The sequence below is a fragment of the Phascolarctos cinereus genome, unplaced genomic scaffold (assembly GCF_003287225.1).
Source record: "Phascolarctos cinereus isolate Bilbo 61053 unplaced genomic scaffold, phaCin_HiC Scaffold_4;HRSCAF=312, whole genome shotgun sequence".
NCBI lineage: Eukaryota > Metazoa > Chordata > Mammalia > Diprotodontia > Phascolarctidae > Phascolarctos > Phascolarctos cinereus.
Window position 1 is genome coordinate 176,365,907 of NW_027555847.1, and position 27,578 is coordinate 176,393,484.

General features: G+C 37.4%; 1 protein-coding gene across 1 annotated transcript in view; it reads right to left on the reverse strand.

Moving 5' to 3' along the window:
• Nucleotides 1-3,317: 3,317 nt before the first annotated feature.
• The window catches only part of LOC144456515 (muscle, skeletal receptor tyrosine protein kinase-like), a 57,109-nt gene continuing 32,848 nt past the window's right edge, over nucleotides 3,318-27,578 (reverse strand). Inside the window, exons 3-5 of the mRNA XM_078151728.1 lie at nucleotides 18,347-18,498; nucleotides 12,833-12,960; nucleotides 3,318-3,710 (exon numbers count right to left, since the gene is read on the reverse strand). Coding sequence (XP_078007854.1) covers nucleotides 3,318-3,710; nucleotides 12,833-12,960; nucleotides 18,347-18,498 — 673 coding nt within the window. The remainder of the gene's footprint in view (nucleotides 3,711-12,832; nucleotides 12,961-18,346; nucleotides 18,499-27,578) is intronic.

Here is a 27,578-nt window from a genome sequence, read left to right on the forward strand (position 1 = left end):
AGAACTATGCTGGGGGAGATACGAAATTTAGACGTGATACAGAGCCTGTTTTTGTGGAAGTACTAATAGGATTATATGATACTTTTACTTCAGTGATTCAAGTTTCCTTGAAGTTCCAGCTAAAATCTTAACTTCTACAAGAAGACTTTTTCTATCTACTTTAATTCTAATGTCTTCTTTCTGTTGGTTATTCTATTTTATCCTCTACATAGCATATTTGTACAGAGTTGTCTGCCTGATTAGAATATGAGCTCCTTGAGAGCAGGGACTGTTTTTTGCCTTTCTTTGTATCTTCAGAGCTTAGCACAGTACCTTTCATACAGTAGGTGCTTAATGGATGTTTACTGACTTGGCATCAGTATGAGGTTTTCCCTACAATTCTCCAAGTTCAAACTGCAACTTCTCCAAGTCTCCCTGTAAGGAGCTAGCTTGATGAGTTGTTACGGCCATAAAACAAAACAGTCATCCTTTATAATAAGCCTTCCTAACCTCAGGCAACAGATATGGAATCTATCATCAGACCTCTGATCTTGGACTTCACTTGCATGACCTTTGGTAACTTAGGGTCACCTGGATACCACAATGAAATATTGAGTAGGGATTTATCAGAGGGAAACAAAACAAGAACCCTAATTAAATAACACATGATAACAAAGTGCTATTTGCCTTCTGAGTAGGTAAATATTATTATTAGCTTGGTGTCCTTGACCCATGGAACTTCTGGCCACTGTTACTAAGCTCCTTCTTCATCCCTAGTGTCTTAAAGTTGTTTTCTTGCTTGCTTTACTCTGTATGCCTCCTTCCTCCAGGTATCTGTTTTGTGTTTATCAGGATCTTGGACCACAAGCCTTGTTTTCTCTGTTAGCTTCTGCAAATGTTTCGGTTCTTTATTGCCTAGAATATGAGACTTTTAGCCCTGGTCTGTCCCCCAAGATTTGTGCCCTATTCATTCTTTTCAACCGACCTGACGTTTGTCCAACTTTCCCATTTGCATTGTCCCTGACTCATCTACCCAGCACATAACCTTGTTCTTACCCCTGCATGTCTGTCCCCTGACATCTTCCTTCAGTTTTCTTCAATTCCTGATTCCATGCCTTGTGTCTATAATTCTCTGCCACCCACATATGTGTATGATAATGGTGACATACAGGAGCCGATCAGGAGCTGCTCCATTATCTCAGCAAAATAAAATGCCCAGCAAGAGGCCAGAGCCTGTGACAGAAGGAGTGCTCTATAGGATCCAACACCCCTCCCCATGTTTCTCCCTCCCCCACCCAGCTATAACATTAACAACTAAGGATGGGCAAATTCACAAAAGGCAATAAAGTGGGAAAGGAAAAGCAACATGTGATCATCCTATCAGTCAAGTCCTGTTAATTCATCTCTGTAATACTGCTTATCTCCAGCCCTTCTTTATCATTCATTCTCACTGCCACAACACTAGTTCAAGCCCTTGTTAACTTTCATTTTGGTTCAAAGGACCTGGGTTAAAAATCTGGCTTTGCTAGTGATAACCTATGTGACCTTGGGCAAATCACTTAAACTCTCTGGGTCGCACTTTTTTCATTTGCAAAATGAGGTGTGTTGGACAGATGATCTCTAAGGTCCTTTACAGCTCTAAGTCTTCTTCATTTGTAAAGAGAATCTGTTTTTATAAACTCATAGCTTTCCTATAAGAATCAAATGGAAATGAAAAGGCTTTCTAAATTATGTACAAGCCAATGAATGGTATCAGTAGTATCTATGCAGCACTTAATTCTGTAAAAAATTAATTTAGTCTGCTAACCAGGCTAGTCAGTGGTGATTTTTTTTTGTTCCTTTGAATCAGCCAACCCAATTGGTAGTTTAAGCACCACAGATACAACCTTGTGAATTTGATTGCCAGACAAGAAGTAACGTGGTGCAGTGTGGAAAGAGCAGTGAACTCAGAGTCACAAAATCTGAGTTCAGATGCTGCCTCAGAGTCACAAGATCTGAGCTCAGATGCTTATTCCATTTGTCACCTTGCACAAGTCACTTAATTCCCCTGGACTTCAGTGTCCTGATGTATAAAATGAGATTAGACTAGATGGCTCTTAGGTACTCTTCCAGCTTCAGATATATGGTCCCTGTCTACCAACCCTACTCTTTTCCTAAGTAAGGTCAGTGGAAGTGTCATTAGCAAATGACAGCTACATAATGATGAGCTCACGTTTCCATTAAAGGTTAATTTAAAAAAATGAATTCATTAGAACTGTGCAGTTCTCAAGAGTAAGCATTATGAGTAATAAAACTAACATTCAACAGACATATAAAAGCATTAAATGCAGAATACTGTGCTTAATGAGAGCGATTCAAGGGTAAAAAAAAATAGTCTGTAATTTAAAAGAGCTTGTGGTCAGGTATGAAAAATTATACTTCCCCCACACACACCCCTGAACAGGATTAGCGTTTATAAGAAGAACAAAAAGATGTACAAACAAAATGTCTGGACAGTTCAAAGGAGGAAAAGATTATTTCTAGCAGTGGGACCAGAAAAATTCTTATGGAGAAAGTGATATTTCATTTGGATTTTCTTGATTGGTAATCAAGATTCAGACAGATAGATATGGATGGTTTAAGGCTTCTGGGAATAGGTAGTTATGAATGAATAAGAAATAATGAAATGTGTTTCTAGAGAATAGTGAGTAAGTGATCCAGTTTGGCTGGAAAACAACATGTAGATGAAAGGGAGTAGTGGGATATAAGCCTGGAAAGGAAGAATGAGGTCAGACTATAGAGAACCAGGGAGACCACAAACTGACAAAATTATGTCCTGGTTTCTACTCAGTTCCATTGAAATTTTTATGATAGCTGCAATTTATATAGCACATTAAGATTCACCAGATTTATGTGTTATGAGATTTATGTATTTGCAAATTTTATAAGCTTTATAAAATTTATGTTTGGTTGATAAATCAAAATAAATTAATAAAATTTAAAAAATAAAAATAAAAATTTTTTAAAAATTAAAAAAATAAAATTTATGTTTGGCATCCATCATCTCATTTGATTCACCATGACATCTCGTGATGTAGGTATTGTTGCACCTGTTTTTATAAATCGAAAGTCAGAGAAGTAAAATGATTTGCCCATGGTTACAGAACTAGTCAATTTTGTAGACAAGATTCAAAACCAGCTCTCTCCTAACCCTAAGTCCAGAGCTCTTTCCACTAAACCATTGAAGTTGGTCTTTCTTTAATTTCAGCAGAACGTTAGCTCCTAAAGAGCAGTGACCATTTTATTTTTTATCTTTATTTTCTTAGTACCAACCATAGTGCCTTGCACATTTTATATGCCTAATAAACATTTTTTGAGTTGCAATGACTGACTACTGAACTCAGACATTTGATAGAATATGATGAATTATTCTTCCTCTTGTCTTCTAATTTGGCTTCTTTAATCCCAACGTAGTAGTCTCGTGCTTCCAATTTTTCTTGGTTTGGTATTCTTATCCTGACCTCTGTTCTGAACCAGTTCAGATAAAAGTTATCTATAATGGAATTTGAAAACTTTATGTTTTGGTCTGTCAAGGGCAGGTAGAACTCACCTTCTACTTCAAGCATGACTAGTTTGGAATATGCTGTCCCGAGGCTATTTTTGGCCACACATCTGTAATGCCCCGCATCTTCTCTTTGAACATTGTGAATCCTTAAACTCCCAGATTCAAGAATCGCAATTCGGGCGTTTTCCTGTGAGAAACAGAAAAGAATTCTGTGTCACTTCATTAAAAGTCAGCTCTTAATGGCTTATGAGAACAGACTGTTAAATTTTCTGTTTGATCATTTATATCTCAGAAATCTACAAACGTTACAAAGTAGGACTTGATTTAATGTTTTCTTTATTGTCTAGACTTTTAAAAAAATGATGAACATGTTAGTAATGCAGATTAAACTTAAAAGTATGTATTTTTTCCCAGAGAATTGGTTGTATTCAATAACATTATGAGAAGTAACACAGAGAGCCACACTTTTTTGTGGGGTAGGCAAGGCCAGAAGGATGCTTGAACATTTGCTCTAGAACTAACTTTATTTTCATGATAATCAAAGAAGAACTTGTGAATGAGGTGCACTTCATTTCCCAGGCTATAGAAAGCTACTTAGAGGTTCCTGAGATAAGCTTTGAGGAAATAGTCTCACAATCAGAGAAATAACAGCATTTACAAGAAATATCCTAAATCTAAGTCCGATGCAGGACAATGCACTTTAATCATTACCAGATATAGGAAATAAAGAAGAATAGACTTAATCATAGCCTAGAATGTTCTGCCCACTTTTTGCTAGATGTCTGACTGGGTACGATTGCACTTTGCCATTGCCTTGATTAAACGAACTGTAGTTTTTCCTATCAAAAACTCTCTAGCTATTGCCCCCTAGCAGATGATAATAGAGAGAAGCAGATGGCCCTGGAGATGACAGATAGCTGATGACAAGCAGATGGTAGCAGAGAGCAACTCAGCGACCACGATACCAGTGAAGACAACAAGAGGAGAAAATGCATTGAAGAGCAAACAGGCAGTGCTCAACAGAGATGACACAACCAGCAAAGAAAAGCAAAGAGCTGCAGAAGGTCAACATCAGAGAAAACTGATAGCTTTGCAGTATTATGATGGGAGTTGCCTCAGACACACCACAAGCCTGTTCTCTGGATATACAGTCCTGGCACATGCCCCTTCTGTATTCTCTGGTGCACATGTTCCCTCTGGGTATGACTTCCAAGTTTGTTTTATGGTCACATTTATTTTTTGTACCCCATTGGTGGTTTGGTCACCTGAGGGACAGTATACAATGAGAGTAGACAGCTCCCCTGTCAATGGGTGAGCTAATTATTTTATTTGCTATGCTGTCTGATCAAATATGTTTTGCTTTGAACTAATGTGTCTTCTGGCTGGTAACAGTAAACATCCTTGTGGACTTGTATATTATGATTTTGAATGATTGCTATGTCACAATTAAAGCTGGGATAGCTTTTCAAGTGGCTTATTACCAAAGGTATAACAAAGCCTGGAGACATGAAAGATCTTATGAAATGCATATTTTTCTGCTAATTATTCACACAAGCTGGTCAATTTTTTTTTGTTTTTTTTGGCTAGGCGATGGGGTTAAGTGACTTGCCCAAGGTCACACAGCTAGTAAGTGTTATGTGTCTGAGGTCAGATTTGAACTCAGGTCCTTCTGAATTCAGGGCCAGTGCTCTATCCACTGCACCACCTAGCTGCCCCACAAGCTAGTCAATTTAAAAAAAAAAACAGATTAAAACCATTCATTTTCTATCCAAAATTTTTTTTTATTAAAAACTACATGGAAATAAGTAATTTAATTCAAGTCTTTCATTTTCCATTCATACCATTTAGCCCTCTCCAACCAAATCCTACACTGATGCTACATTACAGCATGGGGGTGAGCATGGGTTCTCAAATATTCTACCAAGGAGTACAGCAGGACATCCCTCTGGAGGAGAAAGGCTTTGAGTATGGGCTCAAAAGCAGGCTGTGTCTAGCCTAGCTAATTACAGAAAGACTCATCATCAGCAGGCTGGCCTATAGGCAATGGTTATGCTACAATGGAAAGAACATTAGTGCCAGGGTCTGAGGATCTTAGTCTAAATCCCAGCCTCTGACACTTAGTACTTGGGTGACCTTGAACAAACCACTTCACTACTTTCCATACAACCAGTTTGGGATATGCTGTTGCAAGGCTATTTTTGGCCTCACAGTGATAATATCCCATAAATAATGGGACTTTTGACAAGCCAGACTTACCCTTCCCAGATTTCAGTTTTTTCATCTGTAAAATTAGGGGTCATTGGAGATTGTCTTGGGGGTCCCTTTCAACTCTGAATCTAAAATCCTCTATTTCTTTATTTTTTTGAGGGGAGGGGGGCACAATGCAGGCCATGAAGCAAAGAAAATATAAAATGGCCTATTCTTTTCTATCTAGATTGACAGTGAGTAATGGAAGAGAGTGCTAAGGATCAGAGTTTTTTGATGACATTAATTTTGTTGTTCTCTAAGTGATAATCATCAATGATCTAGTTTTGGTGTGGTTGGAGCTGTCCTACATTTATGATGGCACCCTCTCTACAAGTTAAGTTAAAAGATATAAAGAAATTACAGCTAAATTAAAACAGCTTGTAGGTTCTCCTCAGACAGGCAAATAAAGGAGTTGGCAGAATTGGTTTTATCATGTACCCAAAGGCAATAAGAAATATCACTTCATGAACCACGTGGTCATCTCGCCTTGCAATACTCACCATGAACATAAACAGGCCCCAATGAAGATGATTGCTATTTATGCCCCAACAGCTGTTGCTGAAGATGAAGCGAAGACATTCTATGAGGAATTTGGCAAGCTCTTCCAAACAAAGTAAGCATATATCTTGAGTTTTTGTGACTTCAGTTTAACATTGGCCACAAGGAAGGGTGATGAAAAATAAGTTTAAAATGTTTCGAGGTTGAGAAGCAAAAGATGCCTAAGGCTTGCTGATTCCTCAGAGCCCTCATGACAATATAACATAAATACCTTCTTCAAGAACAGTCAGAAGACACAGAGTATGTCAAGCACTACAAACAACATCACAAATATCAAAATTGATTCTCTCATATGGAAAACTGTTTACTGATGGGGAGTCATTTCTGAATCCTGGTCTGTTAGAATAGACTCAGGGACAGAACCAGCCCCCACAGGTCACTGCACAGGGAGTGAGAACCATAGCACGTACTGCTTAGAACACTGAGTCCAAGCTTAGAGTCTATAGGATATGGAGTCTGCTTCTGCATTGATTCTCCCTGAACTATATTATCCACTGAACCCATAACTTGCCAGGGCATCTGACTGTCTCTGGTTGGTATCATCCAATTTGACACTCCAGGTTTCTATACCTAGATAGAGGAACAGTTAGATGGCACAATGAATAGAGTGCCAGGCCTGGAGTCAGGATGAGCTGTGTTCAAATCCAGCCTCAGGCACTTACTAGCTGTGTGACCCTGTACAAGTCACTTAACCCCATTTGCTTCAGTTTCCTCATCTATAAAATGAGCTGGAGAAGGAAACGGCAAATGGAGTCACAAAGAATCAGACATAACTGAAACTACTGAACACCACCCCCACCTAAATAGAACCGTTCTACATGCCCATCTTTATGGAATCACAATATTTCAGAGATGGAAGGGATCTCCAAGGTCATTAGTTCAACCTCTACATAGCCAACAGCTTCCACTACCGCCGCTCAAGTGGTCGGTCATTCAGCTTCACTTGAAAACACTAGTGAAGGGGAACACTAGTGAGCAACTCACTGCTAAAACCTAATCATTTTACGAGTTTTTCATTACATTGAACTAATGCAAAATTTGTCCCTTTGCAACTTTGTTCTATTGTGTTCTTGGGGCCAAGCAGAATGATCTCATCTTCTTTCTACATGATGGTCTTCCCACTCATTAAAGACAGTTATCCATTCTGCAGGCTTTCACGAACTGTATCTTGAAACTCTCTGATGATTTTGGGTATAACGGGTCCAAACTACAATTTATGAATAGGAAGATGGATCTAACTGCCAAGTTCCAAGTTGGCAAATGCAACAGGCTTCTGTAAGCTTTTGTTTTCCTGCTACAAAACACCTTTCAGGCTGTCTAGGCTGGCATTTGTGTGTAATATAAATCACTTACCTTCATTGGCAAAAGTCAACAATGATGCATATGTGGGAAATCTAATTAAGGCTCTTAAAGGCTCAGTCATATTTTTCATTCCAATGATTTCTCAATGGTAATCAGGGATCAAGGCCATACTTTTCCCTTCCTCTAGAGCAGAGGTATCAAACATGCTGCTGTCACTGGGCTGGCCACATTGCACCTCCCCACTCCCAATTCCCAATGTAGCCAGAAGCAGATTAAAATATAATTGGGTAATATTTAACAAAATAAATAAAAACACAATGGAACATAGATAATTCTTAATATATGGGTTTCTCAGACAATATGAGGCTAGCAGGGAGCCTTATGTTTGGTTTGTGTGTTGTTTAGTCATTTTTCAGTCATGTTAGACTCTTTGTGACACCTTTTCTTTTGGGGGGGTTGGCAAAGATAACTGGAGTAGTTTGCAATTTCCTTCTCCAGCTCATTTTACAGATGAGAAAACTGAGGTAAAGAGGGTTAAGTGACTTGCCCAGGGTCACACAGCTAGTAAGTGTCTGAGGCCACATTTGAACTCAGGAAGATGAGTCTTCTTGACTTCAGGCTTGACACTTCACCTATTGTGCCACCTGGTTGTCCAAATCTGTGATCTATGTTTGGTCAAATCTTCCCTTGGGATGGTTGCATGGGGGCCTTCTTAGTTAACTCTCATTTCTTCTGACCAATTTTATCAGATGGAACTGGGAGACTGGTCCTGCTTCTAATGTAACCAAAGTTATTACAATAATAGTTCATCATCTCAGCACTCTCTGGTTCATGGTTCCATGGTTCATATACTACAAAGTCACTCCCTTTAATTACCACTTCCTACTGTGTCATTTGTAACATGTTGGAAATAGTTTCAGCCCTCCTCCCCCCTTACACTGCAGTCAGTAATGTGCAAAGATCCTTGGCATGCCCCATACTCCCAAATTTGATGATCCTGTATCCAAGCATTAATGTACTTTAATAGGCAGGTTTTCCTATTTTTAACTCACAGAACATGTCAAATGCAGGTACTCTGACACTCTAGCAGTTTTCTAGGAAATATATCTGATGCCTGCCACTTCTGTAGAACTCAGTAACATTTTTACCATCAAGGACTCAAATTTCTCCTTTCCTTTTAGGGGAGGAGTATGTCCAGGTACTAAGTGCCACTTCCTGTAGAGACTCCATTAAGGATGCAGTTGTTTCTGTCTCAGAACTTGTTCAAAGACCTGGGCCTATACTTTTGGTGAAACAGGATGTTTGGGACTAGAGGAACCCTATTCTAAGAATTTCACCATTTTTGGTAGCTATGTTCCTCTAGATAGTTCAATTTTTTTTCTTATGAACTCATGATCAACAGTAGGTGATTTTGTCATTATTTTCTAGGCAATCTCCTCTCCAAGTATCTCTCTAAGGAATTTGGGAAGTTCTGCTGTCTTAGGAAACTCACATACAGCAGAATTTATGCTGTCCTCCCCCCATAAATGCTTTTACCAAACATTTTATACAGGCCCAGAAATGCCAGAGTACTACATAAGACCTATTTAGTGGTGTTTTCATGACAATTCATGGGTATTCCCCAAATTAATAGTACTTTGTGTAGGTCTGCAACCTCTTAAGCCCACTATTTCTCAAAAAATGGAGAAACTATTCCATAGTTCACCCTCAAACTAGAGTGAATTATACTTTAGGCTCTGAAGCCGAAAGAATTCCTTAATACTTGCAAGGAGTGTCATGAAGACTCAACTATTGCAAATGCAGAGGATATATATGTAATATCTGGGGATATCCTCCAATGTCCAGGTTGGGTTCCCCTGAAGATGACTACCCCAGGTTCAAAGTATTCTATGGGATCACACTCCTGAGTCCCTGTTGATGGGTTTCATTCAATAATTAACCCCGAGAATACAATTAGCTCAAAGCAAAGGCACTTACTAACAACAGTGGCAGCAAAGCATCTCCTCCACAAACATGGAATATAGTCTCCCATAAATATACCCAACATCATTGGAAAACATGTGTGGCCAGGACTTTTTGCAAGGATCATGGTTTTGATGAAGTAGGGCTGCCAATGTCTTCACATTGCTCTCAATGACCTTGGCCTTTAGTCACTACCAGATGCTGTTCCACTGGACGTTGCTGGACACTTCATATATGTAATCTTCACCACCTCAGGTGCTTGTTCTGCAGGAATCTTTACCCTAGGACCAGTGGGAAATTTTTCCAATTCTGATCTCTCAAAGTCTTGGATTCTAGCTCCAGACACCAAGCCCTCCCTCTTCTTGCCTCTCTTGTCACAAAGGCTGGGGTTCAAGAAGCAATGTCTTGACTTCTCATCTTAGGGTTTGTGAAAGCATATGCCTCTTATGGTCTTGTGTTTCTAACACAGATGCTATGGCAGGTAGGGGAGGGAGGGAGAAGGAAAAATACTTCCCTTCTTTGTTCCACACTGCTAAAGATACAAGTGGAGAGGTAAAGAAGGAGTCCTCCAAGGCTCAGTCTTTCCTCTAGAGTGGACTCTCCAGGTCACTTTCCAAAGTCAGGCTGTCTTGCTTTTTGTAGTGCCAAAAGGTGTGACTGATCCTCAAACACACCACTCAAGTTCACTGCATACCATCAACTGGCTTCATTAAATGTCTGATATATACTCTATTATGTTATCAGGTTGTTTAGGAAATTCTTTTACACTTCTTATTTTGGACTAAGAAAACTCCCCAGTTTCATCATGAAGTACTCTGAATCAATCAATAAACATTTATTAAGTGACTATTTCATGCCAGGCGATGTGCTAAGTACTGGGGATATAAAAAGAAGAAAAGACCTTACCAAGAAGAGGCTCATAATTGAATGGGGGAAATAAAATGTAAATAAATACATACAAAGCAAGCTTTATAGAGAATAAATAGGTTTAAAAAAATAACAGAGGGAAGACACCAGAGGAGTTGATGAAGTCTGTCAGTTAAAGAAGGGATTTTCTCTGGGACTTAAAGGAAGCTGGGGAGCTTAGTAGGCAGAGAGAAAGGAGAGTCTACCTTCCTACATGTGCTTACATGCAGTCTCAGATGAACCCTTTCTCCCAAATGGAATCATTTTGAACAAGCCTCTTACACCTTCCAAATTCTCCTTGGAAGGATTTTAGTATTTATCTTGGCTTATAGCTAAACAAATACATGCATGGTGTTGTCCATTAAGAGGCAGCTAGCTCGCTACTTGCAAGTATATGATTCAATACAACGCAGGAGAATGTTTCATTGGAAGGAAGAGAAAACAAAACAGAAGCCCTTGATGAGCAATGAGTCCAAAAGTCACTACTTTAAGGACTACAGCCCCAAATTAAAGAGATCTGCTAGATCCTGAACACTCTCTCTCTCTCTCTCTCTCTCTCTCTCTCTCTCTCTCTCTCTCTCTCTCTCTCTCTCTCTCTCTCTCTCTCACACACACACACACACACACACACACACACACACACACACACACCCTTTTTCTTGTCAATCCTCTGATCTCTAACAATAGAAAGGGATGTGGCATTATTTTTCTCTCTCCCTATTCAACTTTGTGCTCTTCCTTACAGCTATCTCAGGCTCAGTAATTCACAAGACTTTTCACTGACTTATAAGATTTAATGCTGGAAGAGATCTGAAACCTCACCTAGTCCAACATCTTTATTTTACAAATTAGTAGTCTAAAACACAAGCAGGATAAATAATTTATCCAAGAACACAAAGTAAATAACAAAGCAAAAATTTGGGCCCAGTTGTAGTGTTTTTCCTACTCTACTTCACTTCCTCTTGAGCAAAGAAATTCTTTAAGATTTTCCTGTCTTTCGATATGAGTTTCTCCATGCAAGATGAGGGTAAGATCTCAATAGTTTTCTTTTTCTTTCTAGGTACCAATGCTCTGCTCATTCCCCTTTTCCCCTTAATAGTAGAGGAGGAAACATGGCTTTGAGTTAAGGAACATAAGTTTGAGTCCAGACTCTGCTATTTGCTATCTGTGCAACCACAGACAAATCACATCCCCTTCCTTACCCTCAGTTTCCTCATTTGAGACATGAGAGGGTTGGATGAGATAACCTTGAAGGTCTTTTTCCAGTTCTCAAACTCTAATGATCCCAAAACACTTTGAACGATCTAACACATACATGGATAACTTCACATGAATATTAATTTTTTTGATAGGTACACTAATGAATGGTGGTAGAGTAGTGAATTCAACCATTCTGGAGAACGATTTGGAACTATGTCCAAAGAGCTATAAAACTGTGTATACCCTTTGACCCAGTAACAACACTACAAGGTGTGTATCTGAAAGAGATCCAAGAAAAAGGAAAAGGACTTATGTGTCCAAAAATATATCAGCTCTTTTTGTGGTGGCAAAGAATTGGGAATTGAGGGGATGCTCATCAATTGAGGAATGGCTGAACAAGCTGTAGCATTTAAGTGTGATGGAGCACTATTGTGCTATAAGAAATGATGAGGCATGGGTAGTTTGAGAAAAATATGTCGAGAACTATATGAACCGATGCAAAGCAAAGTGAGAAGAACCAGGAGATCATTGTGCACACTAACAGCAATGTTGGAATGATGATCAGCTGTGAAAGATTTGGCTACTCTGATCCAAGACAATGATCTAAGACAATTCCAAAGGATTCATGATGAGAAAAAACATATATATTCTCTCCCTTTAGAGAAAGAACTGATGAACTCAGAGTGCAAAATGAAGTACAATTTTCTCACTTTCATATTTTTCTTCCTTTTTAAATAAATGGGCTAATGTGGAAATATGTTTTGCAGGATTTCACATGTATAATTGATATTGTATTGCTTGCCTTCTCAGTGGATAGTGAAAGAAGTGGAGGGAGAAAGAGAATTTAGAACTTAAAATTAAAAAAGAAAGACATGTTAAAAATAAATAATTTTTAACAAGAAAAAATACTTATTTTTCTATATTGCTATGACAGGCAGATTGGTGAAAGAACTTAGCATCAGCACTTGGATGACAAGGAGCAACTAGACACTGAGAGATCAATTAGGAAGCTATGATGACAGTCCAGAAGATATAAAAATGAAATTATGTAACTCATGTGAATTACTAATAAAATTATTATAAACTCTTTGAAAATAAATATTTTATATTAAATACACTATTTTAGAAACTTACCCTGAGTATGGTGTCTCCTTTGATCCATGACACTGAAGGCTTGGGATTGCCCATTGTGGTACATGGCAAGACTGCCTTTAATCCCTCTATTATTTTTACGTTGATAGGAGGACGTGTTATTTTAGGCTCTACAAGGAAAAAGGCCCAAACCAAGAACTGAGTATTTTATAGATATTAAAACAGAATAAATGTTTACAATACAGTAAATTTAGTGTCCATTCACATTTATAGTCCAGGTAGAATAATTTAAAAGATCAAAATGTTTTTTATCAGTAGTCATGTAATTGCAAATACTTTCACAAGCAATTCTGAAACATTCTTGAGGTATTAAATTTCCAAAAGTTAAATGTTAATTTAACCCACAGAAATTAGTGTTATAAGAGAAGTAAATTATTTTTTAAATGTTATTAAGTGGTTGTTGGGCTAAGCAAAACTGAGGAAAAAATTTAATTATGAATTAGTGATTAGACACTTTGTGATTTTTTTTCACTTGTCAAAGGACTCACTGAAGAAAGCAGCTTCCTTATGTATTTTATTTTTAACTAAATTATTAAATGATTAAAATTAATATTGAGCATAAATACAATTAAAATTGCTTTAGCAAGTAATAGCTTTAGCTTAATAAGCTTCAGTAAATATCACAATGAAATTTTTTTGTCACTCTCTCTGAGCCTCCATTAGGGATTTTTGTTTGTTTACTTATTCCCATTCACTTTTATTCTTTCATGCCAAATATTTCTCTTTACTTTTTCATACTTGCTGGACTTAATGGCTTTATAGTATTCAATTAAATAAGCCTCATTTTATTTAACTATTTCCCAATTGTTGGGTATTTAGATTACTTCTGAGTTTCTAAAATTATATTTTATACTGTTGTAAAATCTGTAAATAGCTGTCTCTCTTTCTCCCTCTCTCCTTACGTCCCTCTTTTATGACATCCTACGACACTTTTCAGTATACGTTTCAAACAATGGAATTACTGGATCAAAGATTATTTTTGTAACTTTTACTCTATACTACCAGCTTGTCCTCCAGAAAAATCCTGAGAGTTTTCAATCTCATCAGCAATGAAAGAGCATTTTCCCACAACCGTGCAAGCACTGAATTTCATGGCTTTTCAATATCTTTGTCTTGATGTATGCTAAATTACCAATTTTGAAACACACAGTCTACATACAGCTTGTCCCAGGATACACTTACAATGTAAAGCATCATGCACTCACAAAGAGCCAAATAATATCAGGTATATAATGGGATTTTGCCTTTGATTTTTTAAAATTGCAATTAAACTAATTTACTGAAAAAAGCTGAAATGATTTTATGCTGGATGATAAACTAGACTGTGAGCTCCTTGAGAATAAGGATTTTTTCTCTTCTTTATCTTTAGTGCTTAACACAGTTCTTGGCACTAGTAGACACTTGATAAATGCTAGCTGACTGGCTAATAACACTTCTTGACAGCATTTTGTACTTTTCATTTTCACAAGTATTGTCACAGAGTTTTAGAAGTAAACGGCACCTGTGTCATATACATATAGAATCATAAACTTGGAGCTAGAACCTTAGAGGCAGCATGTTCTAGTGTAATAAATATTGGACTTGAAGTTAGGAGACAAGTTCAAATTACAATGCATAGTTATTAGTGGGGCAGCTAGGTGGAAGAGGGAATAGAGTACTGGGGTCTGGAATCAGAAAGACCTGAGTTCAAATCTGATCTCAGACACTTACTAATTTTGTGACCCTGGGCAAATCACTTAACCCTGTTTGCCTCAGTTTCCTCATCTATAAAATGAGCTGGAGAAGGAAATGGCAAACCACTCCAGTATCTTTGCCAAGAAAACCCCAAATGGGGTCACGAAGAGTCAGACAGGACTGAAACAACTGACCACCACCAACAAAAAGTTATTAGCTGTGTGACCATGGGTAAGTAAATTAACCTTAATGTGTCGAGTATGGATAATATTTAAAGTTATCCCTTCCACACTGAGACTTTCCCATCACTGTTCTGATATATCATGGATCAGCATAAGAAATTAAATGGTAATTATTTTTTGGGGGGTTTTATGGAAGCCACAGACAACACACAAAGGCCAGCAGATGACACAGAAAAAGTTTAGAAACTCAGAACATATTTTATCTTTTAATACCATGATAATTCAGACTTCTTCTCTAGTATGAAGGGAGGGCTAAAATTTTTTAATGTAGATTTCCCAGATTGGTGGTGAGGGGGGGGGGGTGCACCATGACCCTAATCCATGCTATGTGGAAGGGATAACTGTATATGAATTGTATCACAAGACTGACATGAAGAAAGCACTTGAAAAACCTTAACGCATTATGTAAATATGTTTTTGATACAGTGGATTTCTTCACATGGAAGTTTCCTATAAAAGTTTCCACATGGAAATCATAGATCAAATCCCTGTTACTATGCCTATTATTATTAGAAGTTACATAGTTTAATCCCTTCCTTTTAAAATAATTTTAATGATGAACAATCTAAAGTTTAGTAAAATGAAGCAACTTGTTCAAATTACAACTAAACAACTAATGAGAGGCAGAGCTGGAACCTTTGACCCCAGATTTATCACTGTCCATCACATCATACTGCTCTACCATTCTACTTTATAGATAAGCAACCGGAGGCCCAGAGAGAAGTGATTTACCTTAAGTCACACAGTTATCAGTAGGCAGAACTAGGATGAGAAGCTGGGTCTCCTGACACCTAGCCCAGAGTATTCTCTAAGATGTCAAAGGAGCTCATTTGATCCTTTAAAATAATTTTGTGGGGCAGCTAGGTGGCCTAGTGGATAGAGCTCTGGCCTTGGAGTCAGGAGGACCTGAATTCAAACATGGCCTCAGACACTTGACACTTACTACTTACTAGCTGTGTGACCCCAGACAAGTCACTTAACCCTGATTGCCTCACCAAAAGGGAAAAAAATAAAATAAAATAATTTTGTGAGGTTGGGCAGGCAGTATACCCAGGTTTACAGCAGCTTCAGCCAAAACTCAGTGAAGTTAAAGAATTTGTCCAACATTAGCTATTGACAGCATCTCCACTCCAACCCAGTTCTTCTGATATCTTATCCAGGGTCTTTTCAAGTATAATATAATTAGAATAAAATTTCGTACAGGGAGGGGAAGGTTTTGCAAAATGATTCTTTGAGTGGGAGTGGAGAAGGAAAATGCAGTTATTAAGCACCTACTTACTAGGGCAGCTACATGGCACAGTGGATAGAGCACCGGACTTGGATACAAGAAGACCTAAGTTCAAATCTGGCCTCAGATGCTTACTAGCTTTGTGATCCTGAACAGGTCACTTAACCTTGTTTGCCTCAGTTTCTCATCTGTAAAATGCACTGGAGAAGGAAATGGCCAGTATCGTCGCCAACACAACCCCAAATGTGATGACGAAGAGTTGGACATGCCTGAAAAACAACTCAGCAAGGTACCTACTATGTGCCGGGCACTGTGCTTTGCCCTTTACAAATTATTATATCATCTGATTGTCACAATAACCCTAGGAGGCAAGTACCATCATTGTCTCTATTTTATAGTCAAGGAAACTTGGAAACAAGCAAATGGAGCTTAAGTGACTTGCCCAAGGTCACACAGATAAGAAGATCTGTGACTGAATTTAAATTCAGATCTTCCTTACCCCAGGAAGGGGCAGCTAGGTGGCACATTTGGTAGAGAGCTAGGCCTGGAGTCAAGAAGACTCATCTTCTTGAGTTCAAATCCAGCCTCATACACTAACTGTGTGACCCTGGGCAAGTCACTTAACCCTGTTTGCCTCAGTTTTCTCATCTATAAAATTAGCTGGAGAAGGAAATTTTGCCAGTCTTTGCCAAGAAAACCCCAAAGGGGGCACAAAGAGTTGGACACGACTGAAAAAAGACTGAAAAGCAACTTCCTGACTCCAAGCCCAGCACTCTATCCATTGTGCCAAAATGAAACTGTTTTAATACATTTGGAGAAATTAATTGACTAGTTAATTAATTAATTAATGAAATTACTATGTGACAGGCACCGTATTGAGAGATGGCTCCATAACACACTGGCTGTCAACCTCCCAAAGGCAATTTTCTACCAATGATCACGTAACATGAGCTGTAGAGTGGTAAAGAGATTGCCCAGTTAAAAATGCCCATTAGAATAACATGCACAAGAGAATCTTTGTGGGAACTACACTGTGTTTCTTTTATTTCACTCTAGACTTTCTTACGTTACTAAAACATAATGAAAGACTGTCTTCGAAGAATGGGCTATTGTGAGGGGGGATGCATGTCATTTCTTTCACGGGCTGCTCCCTTATCTACTTGCCATTATCACAGAAATAGGACAAAGCTAAGGACTCCCTCAAAGATGACTGAATGAGGTGCTTTTATGTTTGAACATGGAGCACAGCCTAGTGGATTTTCACCAGTGGATGTATCCATCATAACTAAATTCTATTTCCAAGGACAATTTCTTTTGGCGCTATACCATCCAACTTAGACTGTTCTTCCAATTATTTTCCCTTCACCCAAGTCCCATGATTTCTAGTTCAGTGCTGTTTACAATACAACATCCAGTGTTGTGTAATGGAAAAGGAACCAACTGTTGCTGAGTCATGTTTGTCATGTATGACTCTCTGTGACCCCATTTGGGATTATCTTGGCAAAGATACTGCAGTGGTTTGCCATTTCCTTCTCCAGCTCATTTTACAGATGAGGAAATTGAGGCCAGATTTGGATTCATGAAGATGAGTCTTCCTGACACCAGGCTGGATACTTTATCTGCTGTGCCACCCAGCTGCCCTAAAGGAACTAGACTTGGTATCAAAAGCTTCAAGAGTCCCACAAAGTCATTTTTTTACCTACCTCTACCTCGGCTTCATCAGCTACAAAACGAAGACAGTATCTGCCAGCATCGACTCCTCAGAGCTACTACAGTGATAAAATCAGATACACTATGTATATATATTTTAGGGAAGGAACTATGCAAATATATAGTTCCATTAACTTGTTTAATGAAACAAAAGGACTCCAAAGCAGCAGCTTTGAATGGGAATGAATATCATTTGTCACAAGTGGGCCAAATCATATTTTAGTTTTTGTATGCCGAATGAAACCCAAAATAACTTGGAAACTTCCTGGATTTCAGAAGTTGTGATTTTACTTATCATAAAATCCTAGACTCTTTGGGCTGGAAGGGAGCTTAGAAATGGTGATAGTAAAAACCCTACTTTAAAGCATGAACCACACCTACTTTGTCTACATCTAGTTGTCACTGCAAGATACCTTTATGAAAATGTTTTAAATGGGTCAATTTTCTACTAAAAGTACTATGGAGACTGAATTACTGGGCAAGCAAAGGTTAATAGTGTTTTTAAAACTGAATAGTTCGCAATATAGTAGACTTTTTTTTAAAAAAATCTAGGAAAGTTATGACTTTTGGTCTAAAGGTCTTCCTATCACTTTTAGTTAATTAACTTATTTATTGATTAATATTTTAATTGGTGGTACTTACTCATTTTTACTTGCAAGGCTCCACAACTCTCAGCAGCAACTCCTACTCCGTTGTTGGCGGTACAGCAGTACACACCGTCATCACTGTCTTCCACACTCAGAATGGTTAGAAGCTGTCCATTCTCTCGAATACTATATCGAGTATCAAAGAGTCTGAAAAACAGGCAGATTGGATTAAGAAGAATCTATATTCTTTTGTATTCAATGAAATTCAACCAAAGTTATTAAGTGCCTGCTGTGATAACGATAAAAATAATACTAACAATAATGATGATGGCTAACATTTATGTAGTGCTTACCACATGCCAGGCACTGTGCTAAGTGCTTTACAATTACTGTCTTATGTGATCCTCACAATAACCTTCAGATGTAGGTGTTGTTATTATACCCATTTTATAGATAAGGAGACTGAGGCAGAGGTTGTGACTTGTCCAGGATCATGTATCTAATAAGTGTCTGAGTCCATAGTTGAACTCTGGTCTTCTTGACTCTAGGACCAGGGCTTTATCCACTGTACCAATCTGCTGTTCCTAAATATTATGTACGAGAACACTGCGCTCTGGTGCTTAGAGAAATCCAAAATTAATTTTGCCCTCAGAGCTTATTATCTTAAAAAAAGGCTTGGGGCAGCTAGGAAGTACAGTGGATAAAGAGCTGGGCCTGAAGTCAGGAAGACCTGAATTCAGATCCAGCCTCAGACACTTAACTAGCTGTGTGACCCTGGGCAAATCACTTAACCTTGTTTGCCTCAGTTTCCTCATCCATAAAATGAGCTGTAGAAGGAAATGGCAAACCACTCCAGTATCTTTGCCAAGAAAACCACAAATGGGAGAGTTGGACATGACTGAAAAAACTGAATGACAACAGAAAGGCTACAACATACGCATAAATAATACATAGTAGATTGTAACTTATATTTAAGAGAAGATTTAGGGGCTGAGATTGTAGTGGCATTTTTTTTTAACCTTCAGAGTGTTTGAAGAGATGTTGGGTATAAGAAAGATCAGATTTATTTCAATAGGTTCTAAAGGGCAGAGCTAGGAATAATTGGTAGAAATTCTAGGAAGTAAAATTTAAATATAAAAAATACAAAAATTCCTAATAGTGAGAGCCACTTAAAAATAGAATAAGCTGCCTTACTAGGTAGCCATTTTTATCATCACTGGAGAGTAAAGAAGCTTGATGACCATTTTCTGTGAGGGATGTTATAAGGGATTGATGCTATAGGAAGGGGTTGGACTCAATGACTTCTGAGGTTCCCTTCGTGCTCTGAAATTCTAAGACTCTAAACAGAACCTAATAAGTTTACTGCAAGACTGGAAGAAGTCCAAAAGACTTATGATAAAGGTTCACTAATACCTTAAAAAAGAGAATTCTTCCTTTGCCTATTTTTAAAGAAAACTCATTGAGAAAAGTGTCATCTGGAAAACCACTTTCCAATTGCCAATGTGGTCTCTGGCAAATTTTTACTCGTCCACAAACTTTTACTTCCAAAAGATCTTTATTTCTTACAACCAATAAAAATAAAAGCAAAACAAAACAAAACAAACAAACAAAACAACCCTTGTTTTTTTTTTTTTCAGAATAGTCTGAACTACACCCTCACTCACTGAGGTCAATATGAACACCCTCTAACTTTCAATTAATTGGTGGGTTGAGAGGTCATGGTGACCACATACCAGCAAGAGAAAGATGACTCACCATGACTAATCATGTTCTATGACCCTGATGTAAGAGTGAAAATTATAGAAGTGACCACAGGAAATAAAGCACACAGTCACTTCTTTATTTGCCAGAAGCCCAGAGCAGCCAAAAAAGTTGTCTCTGGGCTTAAATGAAGTTCATATATAGTCCGCCTTAGTTAAAAAATGTTTTAGTAATAATAGATTGAACCCAGAGATATTTGCAATTGGTGTGAAGAGACATCATCAGATGGTGTAACTTAGAATAATAGACTTAGACAGGAAAGGAACCTTCAGGGTCATGTAGTCCAACTTCCTCATTTTATAGTCACGTGAGGAAACTTAAATAGAGGAAATGGTCCACCCAAAGTCACACTTGAACCCTCTAATTCCAAATCCCAGACTTTCCACTGCACCGTGCTCCTTCCCCACCTTTCTTTCTTTATACTGGTTTGTTGATTGTTAAGGGGAAGAGTTTAAAAAATTAGTTAATAACATAAACCTGAAATATTTTAAAGTTAAAAACATTGAATTTGACAGTTTTAAAGATCAAGATTTATAGCAAAGTTCATCAATTTTTCAATACATTTTTACCTACACACAAATTGTATCTGAGTCTTCAATTCGTCTAATAAACTCAAACCCATTTAGGGAAAATTTTAACAATTTGGTTGAGATTTTTATACGAAAATTATAAAATGTTCCCTCAATTCCCTAAATTCTCCAAATCATCAGAATTAAATATGAAAACCTATGCATGAATTAATGCAAATCCTTGGCAGTACTTTATTGAATCCATATTAGTAATCCACATTTGTGGATTATTAATCTATTTATAAATCCCCAACTCATGGATATTGAAAAAGAAAAGTTATAGAACTATATTCAGATTCTAGATTATAAGAAATATTTAATTCAAGGAATATAACTGGATATGGTAGTAAATGTTTGACAATTGCATTTGGAGGGGGTGAGAATTGTATGCAAAGCACACTTTTAAATTTAATCTGCATTACTAACGTTGCCTCCATTGTTTTCTTGTTTAGATAATCAATGAAACTACAAAGCAAAATCTGATCTGTAGCACTATTTCTGAGGTATATGTGCTCATTCTGAAAACTTAGCAACTGCGTTTTGGAACCCATGTCAAGCTTACTCTAGTATACCCCTGAATATTACCCAGCTTGAGACAAAAGTAAAGGCAAACTACCTAGATCCCTACAAAAAGGTAAAAATGAAACATTTTTAAACATTTTCAACCATTATCTGAAACAATATTTTCAATACTGACAAAAATAAAATGGGGGGAAAAAAGTATCATTTAGTATCTGGCCCTGCCATAATCACATTTCAAGCTCCGCTCCTCCTTGTCTTCTCACTTTGAGAAAGAAACAAAACTAATAACACTGATTACTTTCCATTTATATGACATATTTAAAAAAATTAGAGGTAGCATGTCTTAGTAAACAGAGTTTGCCTTCGAGTCAGGAAGAAGGGTTCAAGTCCTGCCACTGATACATGCTACCTATGTGACCTTGGATAAGTCATTTAATTACTCTGTGTCCCAGACAACTCTCTAAATCTTAGAAACCTATAAGATTATAATTTGCAGACTAGTTGCTGATTTTCATGGGTAGAGAGAGTTTCCTCACTTGGAGTTTCTTATACCATTGAAGTCACAGGTCTAGGCACCTCCCTCCCCACAAAGTGATATGATTATTTTGCATGATAGTCAAATATCTGTCCTTAGACTATTTTTATGTTTGTGTTTATTTCCATGGTAATGGTTTTACATACATACACATACATACATACATACACACATACATATTTGTGTCTAATAGTAACCATCTCTAGGGCAAGGGGGGAAGAAAAAAAGGGAAAAAAAGGAAAGTTATGTGATAACTTTATTATATATTTAAAAGGAATACCAAGTTGTACATACTAGATTTTCAGTTTCATGTGCAATTTTTCTCTCTGTTCTACTATGTTTTGAAAATGCTTGTTTTATTTCTGAAGTTCAGGATAAAATTTTTTAAAATGTTGATTTAAATAATTTTTAAAGTGTTTATTCCACAATTTCATAAATAAATATACACATATATATAGTATATATCCGGTATCAATGATTTCACCCATGTTGCTTCTCACACTACTGATATCAACTGCAATCATTCCACACGTTAGTACAGTTTAGTGAATTGCTATCCTTGCTGACTGGTGTTAACCACCACTCCCCCAACACCTCCAAGAGGATCCACCTTTTGATTAGTTTTCCAAACTTAGTAAGGTTGGTCCTTGTACAGAAGATGCACAGTCAATCTAGCAAAGGGTGTGCATTTAGAACCTATTCAACTGAGTAGGAGGAGCTGCATGAGCTGACGTTCCTTGAGTGATTCTATAAGAACCCAGGTCATAAGAATCTAGGTCATGAAGAAGCATGGAAGCAAAACTCTAAAGGAAGAGACAGCCAGCTAGCTATAGATATCTGTGGTTTAGATCTGTGACTACATTGGTACGAAGAGCTTCTACTGAGGAGACTAGCCAAGTAGTATGTATATATCAGGCACCAACATATTTTTAAACTTTATTTTTATTCTAAACAACAAAAATTAAATAAAACTGACATTTGCATACAGAAGTAGAACAGATAAAGAAGACTGTACATGAAACTACATACACATCTATATTATTTTCAGCTTGTGTTTCTTTTAAAATCGATGAGTTCATCCTGTAGCTTTCAAAACTGTCCTAATGGTCTGTGCTTGTTTCTTATTTTTTCTTCTGGGATTTTTTGTCTATATTAAAAAAAGATGCCTCAATAACCCTCTTTTATTTTTATTTTCTTCCCCCTCCCCCCCTTTTTTTTGCTATTCTACTTCTATTCTCTCTTGTGCTTCCTCTGTCTCCCTCTCCTCTTCCCAACGCCTTTTATTAATTCATACTGTTTCTTTCTAACTCTAATCACAATCCAATCTCACAAGGTTGTTATGAGGAAAATACTTTGTAAGTCTTAAGACCTATACAATTTTGAGAGCTAATGTGACAGCAGTGATCCAGTCTTGCAGTCAAGAAGACTTCAATTCAAGTCTGGCCTTTGGGACATACTAGCTATGTGACCCTGGGTTAATCACCTAACTTCTCAGTGCTTTAGGCTATTCTTTGAAACTGTAAGTTCCAGAGAAGGTATAGACTTGAATTGATAGTTTCTCTACCCTACAAAGCAATTAAGTGGTACAGTAAATACAGCTTTGGACCTGGAGTCAGGAAGACCTGAGTTCAAATCCAGTCTGAGATACATACTAACTGTGTGACCCTGGGGAAATCACTTAACCTCTTTTTGCCTCAGCTTCCTCAACTGTAACTTAGAGATAACAATGGCACCTTTCTCTCAGGGTTGTGAGAATCAAATGAGATGCTATTTGCAAAGCACTCTTCTATAGCCCCATCTGGTTTACAAAGTGCTTTTCTCATTATAATCCTGTGGGATCAAAAGTGTATTAATATCCTGATTTTGTATTTGAGCAAATTAAAAATCAGAGGGATTAAATGGCTTAGTCATAGTAAAACAAAAACAAAATAGAAACCAGACTACCAGCCAGCACTCTGTGTAAAATAGAAAAAAATATTCTTATCATTGTTGTATGAAGCTGTCATAATGGATATGAATTAGAAGTATAAATGTGGGGGAGAGGCCAACAACTACTATCTATGACAACGTACTGGGTACTCCATCCTGAGACAAATGACTCAAATTACACTGTATACCATTTGAAATATACCGAAATGTCATTTTAGATAAGGAAAAAATTTATTTTTCTCATCATTATTCTACATTGGCTGGATGGGTAGACAGGACAGTATCAGAGAACATATATATATATATACATATATATATATGTATGTACATGTGTATAAATATGTATATAAAACATGTTGCATATGTTATATATTGAGATATGAAATATAGCTATATATTTTATATATACACAAACATGTATCTGTATAATTGTATTACAGCATTATTTCCCTGAATGAAATATATTTTGTTCTTAAATATTCTATATGATAAATAAAAATTCTAAAACATACTTTCTTAAAGATTTTTTTGGGGGAAGGGAGAAAGTGTTAGGATTTTTTGTGTTTAAAAAAGGGTAAAGTTTTCTCCTGTCTGTTAACACTGACGTTCTATGACCATCACAAAATGGCAAAGAATGTATTGTTGGAGGAGAAGACAGGCTGGTTGCAGATTTATCCAAGCTTATGTAATTCCTGGTGGTTTGCTATATACAGTTTTCCTGACCAAATACAAAGGATTTGAATATTTTGCAGATGTTTTTGTGGTATGAGGTTTTCTCCTTATTCATCAAACAATTCACACAAGTTTGGAAATTTACAATCATTTGCATCATTGCTGGCATATTAGTAAAAATTGCTTGGGGACTGTGGCAGACACAGAATTCTAGTAGCCAAAGTAGGCTTTTCTATTCCTTTTCTTCCCCTTTTACTGACACCCTATCAGATTTCAAAGCCACAAAACAAGCTTGCTATTTCTCATTGATTTTTGAAATATCTGATGTGTAAAGAGTTAAGTCTGAATTCATTGGTAAAGATTTAAAGGATAGGCTTCCAAACCCAAGGCATGAGTCTTTTTAAGTAGACAGTCTCCTTAAGCATGATAGAAACACAGGAATTGTGGTATCCCTTGCGTAAATTTGAATGAAACATTTCATTCTCCACATTTCCTAATTTTAATGGTACTATCTGTTGTAGAGCTACAATTTTATCAGTGTGTGTGCACTCTCTTTGTAAAACATGGATCTCAACCCAAGAACACCATCTCATCCCCTGCAATCCTTGTCTATGTCCTTCTGTAAATATTCTACCCAATGCCCTTTAGGGCCTTCTTTTTATTCTTCTACTATAGTACCTAGTATTCATATAACATATAGTACTTTAAGGTCTGAAAAACACTTCACAAATAATATCTCATTTGATCCTCACAACAACCTTAGAAGCGCAATATTCTTATTACATTTTGTGTCATCCCCTTTGATGTTATTATAGGAAAGGAAACTGAGGTACATAGAGGTTAAATGACTTGCCCAGGGTCACACTGCTGGTAAGTGTCAAAGGCCATGTTTGAACTCATGTCTTCCTAACCCCAAGTCCAGCACTTTATTCCACTGCCTATCTAGCTTTTATTAAGCACCTACTGTGTTCCAGCCAGTGTGCTAAGCATTGAGGGTACCAAAAAAAAAAAAAAAGAAAAAAAGCAAAGAGTCCATGCTCTCAAGAAGCTCACATTCTAATGGGAAAGATAACATGCAAACAACTGCGTACAAACAAGATGTGTACACAGGATGTGTAAGTTGGAGATGAACCTTACAGTCTGAGGAAGACTGAAGATTGAGGAAGACTAGAAAAAGCTTCTTGTAAAAGGTGAGACTTTAGCTGAGACCTGAAGGAAACAAGAAAGCTGAGGAAGGAAAGAGCTCCAGGCATAGGAGCTAGCCGGTGAAAATACTCATAGTCAGGAGATGAGGTGTGTTACATGAGGAACAGGAAAGACGCCAATGGATCTCAAAGTATGTTTCGAAGAGGGTAGTTATGGGTCAAAAGTTGTAAGCAGACTTTTATGCCACTTTTCATGCTCAAGTCATCACAGGAAATCCAAAGTTGCTGGCTATATCCAACATACTTAGCTTCCCATTCATTGCCTTTTGGGTTAATTAATAATTTGATTCTTCCCGATGGCATTAGGTAGAAGGATTCTGGGGCAATAATTCCCAAGAATATCTAGCCATTTGAAACAGTCTTTGTTTCAAATTGATCAGTTGGCATTTTACATACCTGCTTTATGATGATTTTCAAATGAATTCAAATCAGTAAATCCTAAAACAATCTAGAAGAATTGCAATATATGTGTTTTATTTACAATTCAGTTTTCCAGTATGACACACAAAATAAGCTAACCGTTTTCAAAAGGGCATATGGAACCTGAATAACCCCTTTTCCCTCTTCTTCCCCAAATTTTTCAATGTCTTAAACTATGTTCACATCGTTCCCTCTTATCTCTGATTATAATGTGAACTGACCCATCCACTTGTACCTTCCATACCATGTTCTCATCCCCTCTTATGTATTTTAAATCTCCCCCTCTACTGGCAGCTCTACCTTGGGTTATAAAAAGTCCTCTTGTTAAAGAACCATAAGCATGGCAGGATCCTTGAGGCAATTAAGTTTCCTTCGTTTTGTAGATGAGGAAGGTCCAGAAAGGTCACGTCTAGGTCACATAGGTAGTACACATGGCAGGTGGGATTTAAACCTCATTAGTTCTGACTCGATGTCTAGCACTTTATCCACTAAATCTTGGGCCTTCTCATTTCTGCTATACTTACAAACAAATGAAACTTCTCTTCAATTCACAATTGTCTCCAACTGCCATCCTGTCTCTCCCTTTCATTTTATTTTCAAACTTCTCAAAATAGTACTTTATGAGCCCTGAGTCTACTTCCTCACAACCTTCTCTTTACTAAGTCTCTTGTAATATGGCTTCCATTCCAACCACTCTCCTGAAACTCATCTCTCTATGGATCCTTATGTCTTTGTCTTAAATGCTATCTTTTTTTCCCCTGGATTTGTCCTGTATGACCTCCTTGACGTTTGACACTGTAGAAGGAAGGGGAAAGGAAACAAGCATTTATGAAGCACCTACTCTGTTACCAGGTACACTGGGCTAAGCATTTTATAATTATCATCTTATTTGAGATCTTACTATAACTTGGGAGGTAGGTGCTGTTATTATCTCCATTTTTCAGCTGAGGAAACTGAGATATAGAGGTTAAATGACTTGCCCAGTGTTACATAGTTAGTGAGTATCTGAGACAAGATTTGAACTCATTTCTTCCTGAGTATAGGCCCATCACTCTAACTATTGTGCCACCCAGCTACCTGCAGAAAAGACAATAGAAAGTCTCTTCCTTGCTGGTACTTTATTCTCTCTGATACAGACCCCTCAAGTTTCTCCTATCTCTGACCACATCTTTTCTAATTATTTTCCTGGCTTCTTTTCCCTTAAACATGAGTGTTCTCTAAAGTTTTGTCCATGGCCCTCTTCTTTCCTTCTTCTGATCTGTTATACGGTCTCATTGATTATCCAAAATTAGTTTTTACCTCAGTATATAACTCCCAAACCATATCTTTATCCTCCACTTCCCACAGTTCTGTATTTCTAGATATTTATCCAATACCTCCACCTGGATGTGTTAATGTTGCCTCGATCAATATGCCAAAATTGAGCTGATTCCACTGCCCCTTCCCAAACCTGTCTGTCCTAAACCAGGGCTGTCTTTTCTATTTCTGTTGCTGGCATCACTGAGCTTCTAGTAACTGATGTTGATATCTTTAGTTATCTTTTACTATACTCTCCCATACTCAACATATCAGATCAGCTGTGAAATCCTGTTGCTTCTAGCTCTGCAATGTCTCTTTCATCCATGCCCATCCTTTCCATTCCCATTGCAACCTTACTCATTCAAATCCTCACGC